Raw genomic sequence first — 8,230 nt, forward strand, 5'->3', positions numbered from 1 at the left:
TGGTGTTGATGGCCTACTCACCATTGGAAAGATTACCATTCTACTAAAGGGATGTCCTGATCCTTGGATCACTTACAAAAATGGTCTTCGCTAGGAGAATCATTCCCGCCTATCTTTTCATCGTCATAGTAGACCTTTTGCAACGACTCACGCACCCACAAATGACCTTCTCCTTCATCCTCTAAATCCATTGTTACAACCACTGTGCTTTAATGCAATGATGATACCCTTATTGCAATCAAGGCCACAACATCTGCAATATCATGTCCTTTGTTTTAGTTATCTTGAGTAATGAAGAAGCAAGTACCTACTAAATCTTTGTAATGTGCTATTGTAGAAGTATCTATTGATGGAGGAAATCTTTGCTGACTCCCACCGAGGGCTTTCTCTTATGCAATACATGAGGACATGTCCGCCCGAGATTTCTTGGGCATGATGACACTTGGTGAAGCATTTCACCTTTCCCTGTCCATGCAAGCTCATAACAAAGTACGTCAAATCCAAGATCTTATTGCACACATGGGTAATGGCTCTCATCCCGAGGACAAAGATATATAGGCGTATATTTAGGGATCTAGTAAATAGACGCCACGGCGATACTAACTACAAATGTTTCTTCAGAGATATTAAAGCACACAAGACATACCTGTGATTGTGAAAATCCAAATCGAGCATGAAAATTAAAGTTTTTGGTGGGCTTCTCCTCTCGGATCGTCTCAACATCAGAAACAATCTCAACACCGTCACTACAATATTGGAGATGACCATGACTGCTTATTGTGTGGGCAACCGATTGAGGAAACTATACATCATATGATATTCAAATGCCAATTCAGTGCAGGCTGCTAGTCGAAGCTGGGCCTTCTTTGACTACAAACGTTTTAAATTATGTTGTTACGTACAGAAGTAATTATAGGTTATCAGAATACATTTCATGAATTTTTTTGTGATATCAAATCGAGTCGATGTTGGTGTTTTTTTGTATAATGATGACAAAATGTATAAATACATGGCTAATGACTCTAAAATGGCGCCCAATATCAATTAGAGGGACCAGTTTCCAAGGCTTTGTTTGTGGTTCATGAATCATCGTTTGCTAAATTTTTTTGGAAGTCAGCCGAACTTAGTTTATAAGAAAAAAAGGTTGGCCATATAAATGGAAAAATATGCGAAGTCTTAGTGGACAAAAAGGATTATTGCAATACACACGCCAAACACAATTTAATTATCCTATGGAAATTTTGTTAATCTACATACAAAATAGGTCATTTCTCTATAATCATTTGGTTAATGCAATCAAACCCGGGTTGCTGGAGCTAAGGGGTGAAAGGAAAAGAGCACAGTTTAGGGATGGTGGAGCTGTGCAAAATGCGTGACTGATGCCTAGCTAGGAAATTACCAAAACTAAGCTGTGGGTCGAACAAATTCACCAAATGCATTCATGCGCGACGCATGAGAAGCTGGCGCGAGCAAATTAAGCATGGAGGTACGTAGTTGCCGGACGCGTGCTGCATCTCCAGGTCGCGCGCTAACTGATTCAGTTTGTATGTCGCGTGCACTCGATCTGCGCGCGAGAACATGTACGCTCAATCTGCCCATATATACCACCTTTCTTCTGCAAAGCCAGCCACACCATCGATCTCCATCTCCACAAATTTCACCGGAGAAGCATGGCCTCCATGGCGGTGGCCAGGATCGCCGCCGTCTTGACCGTGGCGGCGCTCTTCGCCGCGGCGGGGGCAGCGGATCCCCAACCCGCAAAGGGAGCACATTGCTGGCGGTGCTACTCTTCCTGCATGCACAAGTGCGACGGCTACCGTGATGCCGCCGCCCGCTCCGTCAATCGTACTCAGCCCGCCGTCCACACAACCGTCGACGATGGTGCAGCAGCCGCCTCCATCCCCGTCAACTCTATCGATGGCACTGCAGCAATCACACACTCCACCGATGGCACTCTAGCCGCTGTCGACAAAACCGATGGTGCAGTCGCCCATATCGCCGACGGCTACGACGACAGGGACGACGATGACAAGGGCGACAAAAAGGATGACGATGACTACGGTGATAAGAATGACAAGGACGACGATGATAAGGATGACAAGGATGACGACGATGATGATAAGGACGACAAGGACGACGACGACAACGACGATGATGAGAATGATGATGACGATGACGACGACGACGACCACGACGACAGCCGCAGCGACTGGCGGAAGTACTTCAAATGCAAGAAGATGTGCATCGTGGACTGCTACAGGAGCCTGCCGCCGGTGTGCTACAAGATGTGCATCTCGGAGACCTGCCTCAATCACCCACCATGTACGTACTCCAAAAAAGCAACATGCGTCTTACCTGGCCTGTTTATTTGGGCTTTTACTTATTCTTTTATAGTTTTTCCACTTTACCAAAAAAGTCACTAAAGCTTCTAAATAGGGTTTTTTTTTTGCTTCGGCTCTTGTCTTATGAGTATATACCAAAAGCCGAAGCAAAAAAAAACACCTATTTAGGAACTTTTTTGGTTTTTTACCAAAGTGAAAAAGCTAAAAAAGTAGAAGCAAAAACCCAACCAAAGAAGGTCATAAATTGCACGTACATATAAGAATCACTCCATTTACCATGCCTTTGATTTACAGATAAACAGGCGGATTGCTACAAATCATGCGGGCACAAATGCTTGGACCACCACCACCACCACCACCATCACCATCACCACCACCACCCAAGCCCGGGTCCAAAGCCCCCGAGTCCGAAGCCACCAAAGCCGGAGCCAAAGCCGACGCCACCAAAGCCCACACCTCCAAAGCCCGCTCCACCGAAGCCCATGCCGCCACCGTCGCCCATACCGCCGCCGTCGCCCATGGCGCCAAAACCAACCCCGCCGAAGCCGCTGCTAAAGCGGCCGTGCCATCCTAATGCACCGAAGCCAAGGCTACCGTGTCCGTCGAAGACTAACTCGAAACCGAAGGTAAAGTCGAAGCCGAAGCCACCGTGCCTGCCACCGGCCACTGTATCTGTGTCGACCAACACTAGCAACAACTGATGGTTATACACCATGACGTCTATGCGCACATATTTGAAACAGAGCTTGTCATATATATAGCACAACAATATTTAGAGCCATTATGAGTATATATAGATTATTGTATAAGGTTACTCTATAGATGAAGAACTAATTCATCAGCTCTAGCTAAGCTGGGTACAGAGCTAATTCATCAGCTCACCAGTGATCATGCGTGTTGCTGAATATCTCATCTATGTGCGTGTTGTGTAATGAGATTAATGTGGGAATACACCATGGGCGGAGTCAGGATTTGAACATAGGGGGGCTAAGAGCACCAACGTATATATCATTTCTTTATTTCTTTAATATAGTGTCGATATCAAACAAATAATGACAACATTTGTTTTGCAATTACATTGAAATAGCTACATTTTTTATCAGCTTAGATGTATATCTACGCACAACAGGCCCATCAAACCATCAAACGTCGAGCTTTGTAGTAATCCACTCCTAAAATATATACAAGTAGCTATGCATTCTCATAAGTGAAGTGGGTGGTTAAAACAAATGGCTTCAATTTTTTGTTACAGTTTTGCTAAAACACATCTAGATGTGTCATAAGTATTGCACATCTAAGTCCTATGTCATTGATCTTACGTTGAGATCTGTGTGAATATTTTCTTTTTCTTTTTTTCTTTTCCGCTTTATGCTTGATTCACTCACTTAGATGTGCAATAACTAGAGCACATCTAAATGTGCCCTAGACACACCCGTAAAATTAATATATCGATGTACCATACAATAGGTTCAGCTTAGACAAACCCACAAGCTGTGTTGTGAAAGCCGAGAGGGGGAGATGTTTGCCAATTAGTAGACCAGCTTGTGGAGTTGTGGTAGATTCATACCGGGCGTGCGGGATCCTTCGTCAGTCAGGTCGATGCTGATGCTCATGAGGTCTGCCGCTCAATTAAGCCCTAGCTCGGTGGCGATGGCAGCTGAAACGGTTGAGGATTGTGGAGAAGTGGAGTTGGGCAATAGCGATGTATTGTGGCAATGCTCTGTATTGGTCCAATCAACGAGTACGTAGACCAGCAGATCGACCAGATTGCAGTACGTGCCCTGTGGGCTATCAATTATGGGCTTGGGCTTCTCAAAACTAGATACATAGAGGTCAGGTCAAACGTGTACGCTAATGGTCCGAATCACTAATTAAAGAGTATTCCTATCAAAGATCACTCCTACCATTTTAAATTGCGACAACTGACGCATTGCATGTGCGTCACTTGTCGCAACTTGAGATTTTTTTTCATACATCCGGTTATTCAAAATATTTTATCTCTTAAACCGTGCGTTCAAATCTCGACTCTTTTTCATCATTGGATTTCTCGCATCGAGATCTATAAAATTAGATCACATGTTGATAGGTTTTGACAAACTTTTTATCACGAAAAAATCAGACGGAAAAACTGAACCTGGAGCACGTTTTTTTTCCTTTTCAAAAGAGGCATGGCCGTGCCTCTCACGAAAGCACAATCGTGTCTCTCCCGAAAGCAAGATCGTCCCTCTTGTGGAAGAAGAAGAAAAATGTTTTTTTCGTTTCCGAGAGGCACGGCCATGCCCCTCGCGAAAGTACAACCGTGCCTCTTTTGGAAGGAAAAGTACAGAAAACTTATTTTTTTCGTTTTCGAGAGTCATGGTCGTGCCTCTCGCGGAAGAAAAAAAACGCGGTTTTTTTCCGTTTACGAGAGGCATGCCCGTGCCTCTCACAAAAGCAAAACCGTGCCTCACGCGAAAACAAAAACCGTGCCTCTCGCGGAAGAAAAAAAACAGAAAACATGTTTTTTTTTCGTTTTCGAGAGGCACGGCCGTGTCTTTTGTGAAAGCAAAATCGTGCCTCTCGCGAAAGGAAAAAACAAAAACATGTTTTTTTTCGTTTCTGAGAGGCATGGCCATGCCTCTCATGGAATCAAAAAAAAGAACGTGTTTTTTGGTGTAAATTTTTTGAAAAAAATGGTCCAAAGGCTAAGGAAGACTAGTGGAAAACGAAAAGGTCAAAAAATCAGAAAAAAAACCATTTAAAAAGCCAAAAAAGCATGCGAAAAAAAATAAAAAATCAAATCAAAGAAAGTGCCTAGAGCGTGACATGTGGCAGCGGCTAAGCGCACCCCGAAGTGATCCTCGGGAGGCTCCCGAAGGAGCGCTCGCCAATTAGTTGCTCCCCTAATGGCCAGATACTTATAATCTCTATTTTGTCTACTAAAAAGAGATAATATCACCGGGAGTCATACAACTCGTGTTTGATATTCAGTTTGGTTACAAGACTTGTCAAATACAAAATTGTGGTCACATAACTTGTCATTTCATGCAAATACGGTCATTTCGTCAGTATCCCGTGCTTACGTGACATGCCAGTGGGGCTATGGCCTAATATTAGTGTCTGAAACAAATTGGTGCAAGAAATGAGAAATAAAAAGGGTGCCCACTGTCATTGACCAAAACAAAATTGGTGCAAGAAATGAGAAATACAGAAGGCTTGGTCAGGGTTTAAGCTCACGACTTCATATACATCAACGCACTAGCGAACCACTTCACCAAGCACAATTTCATGCCTTTGTGGAGATACATTTACTTTTATACTGAACTCACATTATTTTTATCGATTCTGTTTGGCCAGAAAAATAGGTTTCTGAAAAATCACTTTCCGCCAGAAATTTTCAAATGAAATTCGTTTTTAAAGAAGGGTCGGAATGTATAATGTTTAACCCAAAACTACACAAACTTGTTCATGAGCAAGATTTCTTTTGATTCTGTTTTTTTTGAAGGAGCTGCAAAATCCGGTTTTCGAAATATTTCGGCAATTCCGGGTTTTTTTCGCCTGAAATTTTGAAATACATTTTGAGTTCAATTTTTAATGTCTAAATATATTTAGTTTAACGCATCTACTATATCTAAATAGCTAGCCCCCACTACTAGATTTCTCTCAACATGCATGCTTCCACATCACTTTAATTATTTATAGCCATCCGATCAAAATCGTGTGACCTTAGAAGTCATCCATGTATTCACAACTTACACTTCTTGCATTAATCTATCCATGCAAACCATGCCACTTCATTAGGTCTTGCATGTCCTTTTTTCTGGGAAATAAAGTCATGCATGTTAGTCACAGTTTAAATTTTTGCGTTAATTTTTGTGTTGTCAGGAACGCTATATGTGTGGGACCCTTGAAGCAAAAATATATTGTTTGTGCTTCACATTTTTGTTAAAATATGGTGTCACATTATGTCAAATCCAAAATATCTTTTTTATACCTTATTCTGTCACATACTTTGCATGTTTTATTCCTTTTTAAATGTAAACATACAACATCTTTCGTATTTTCATTAGTTTTAGTTGCTCTTAAGCACTTACTAATGCATTTGTCTTAACATGCATGGTTTCCACGGCAACGCGCGGGGGCATCATCTAGTTCCTTTAAATAAGTGCTTCCTGTACAGTGGTCAGCCCGACTCCTTTCCTATTGGAAGTCGCGAGTCCAATTCATTGTTGCAGCACGCAAAACAATATTTTAAATAATGTAATTTTTTTAAATGAGGGTGAATAACACAATTTTTTCCTCAAAACAGGGTCTGATATTGTATGCCCATACGAGGATTTAAGTTACGTTCATGTATTGTTAGACTAGTTTCTCTCGTTTAAATTCAAAACTTTTGGGCGCTCAATTTTCTCTCTTAATGGAAATTTGGTTAGAGAAAAATTATTTGCATATGAGTAGTCATCATTGCAAATAAATAAATTTTCAGTGTTTCTCTTTATGGACACAAATAGGTACTTGTGTGTGTTATTAGGTGCTCGTGGGTTCGCCTTTGTTGGTAACTAAATAAATTCGAGGGCTCCTGTGCAAAAAAAACACGGGTGCATTGCCCTGAAGCGATATCTGTCACTGATCGGGCACGTGCCTGTGTGGCATGCCACGCCTGCTGCATATACGAGCGCAAACAGCCGGAGTGAGTGTATTTGCACCTAAACACAATTTAGATGATAAGAAAACTATATTTCTAAAATTTGAGCATCAAACTGCACATCCGACACAAGTTCTATAACTAGCAGTGATATTATCTCTAAAAAAACTTATAACCTCTACTATATATTACCTTAAAAAATGTAAGGTTCTTTACCCGTCTTACGTTAAAATTTCGTCCTTCCCTCACCGGTTGAAATCTTTTCCTCCCAACACGAACGTTGGATGAATCCTGTCACGAAACTAAAACCAATTAAGACTAATTACTCCTGCATGGCCTCCATGGCACGTTTCCGCTAATCTCTCTTGCCTTTTGTCCTCTTCGCATGCGGGAATGTATCCGGTGCACTCACACTTGTAATGCTACTGGTGCACCGGATGCCATAGAATGTTTTTAAAATTCTAAAAAAAAAATCTAGCACATTGACACAACATCAATGTATGATGTCACAAAAATTCGTATAAAACTTTGAAATATTTTTTGAGATACAAAAATGACAAATTAGACTTCAGTGTGATAATGGGCCAAATCTAAAGCCCCAGTTATGTTGTGTACTATTCTGTTTTGAATTTGTTATTTTTGTTTTTCAAGTTATGTTTTGAATTTTAAATTGAAATTTTGTGACAAACTACATTGATGTTATGTGCGTGTGCTAATTTTTTCGGAATTTTTTGAACATTTTAAAAGCACAATATGAACTCGGTGCACCGGTAGCACCACAAGCTCCGATGCACCAGATATTTTCCCCCTCGCATGCAGATACAGTCTGCTCCTTTTCTCTTGTCTTTCATTTGTGGGGAGTTTTTTTTGGAAAAGAAGGATTATCCGGTCTCTGCATCAAAATGATGCATACAATATTTTTATTAATTTATTTATCTGAGTCTGACAAAACACATACAAAGATCAACCCAAAGTCATCTTTGAGGCAAAGAAAATTGCTACACCTATAGGTACAAAGAAGTGCCCTGACTGCATCAACGGACACCCTCTAATTCAGTGGCCTCAAGAAGCCGCCCGCCTGGCAAGCTGAAAGTAGCAACCAGTCTAGGCGTCCCACAACACACACCGCATGTGCATGCTCTCGGATCCGCCGCCGCCATCTTCCACCGTCCCTTCTTCAGGAGGGGTCATTGCATAGATCTTGCCAGTCCCCTTTGCCGTCGACGTTACCACGACGCCAAACAGCGCAACCCCCCTATGCTCT

The 8,230-nt window shown here is 41.8% G+C and overlaps 1 protein-coding gene across 1 annotated transcript; it reads left to right on the forward strand.

The window, feature by feature from the left end:
• The first annotated feature begins 989 nt into the window (after positions 1-989).
• LOC125541400 (formin-like protein 3) lies at positions 990-3,256 on the forward strand. The gene is made up of 2 exons (XM_048704824.1): positions 990-2,322; positions 2,637-3,256. The coding sequence occupies exons 1-2, from the start codon at positions 1,671-1,673 to the stop codon at positions 3,041-3,043; spliced, it is 1,059 nt and encodes a 352-aa protein (XP_048560781.1). The 5' UTR covers positions 990-1,670; the 3' UTR covers positions 3,044-3,256.
• The last annotated feature ends 4,974 nt before the right edge of the window (positions 3,257-8,230 follow it).

Source organism: Triticum urartu, chromosome 2, assembly GCF_003073215.2.
Source record: "Triticum urartu cultivar G1812 chromosome 2, Tu2.1, whole genome shotgun sequence".
In the NCBI taxonomy this organism is placed as follows: Eukaryota; Viridiplantae; Streptophyta; class Magnoliopsida; order Poales; family Poaceae; genus Triticum; species Triticum urartu.

Bases quoted from the DNA above. Each gene is read 5' to 3' on its own strand.
- LOC125541400 (XM_048704824.1), top strand. From the start codon at position 1,671: ATGGCCTCCATGGCGGTGGCCAGGATCGCCGCCGTCTTGACCGTGGCG. The intron at 2,323-2,636 runs GTACGTACTCCA...TTTGATTTACAG, and splicing joins CTGCCTCAATCACCCACCAT to ATAAACAGGCGGATTGCTAC.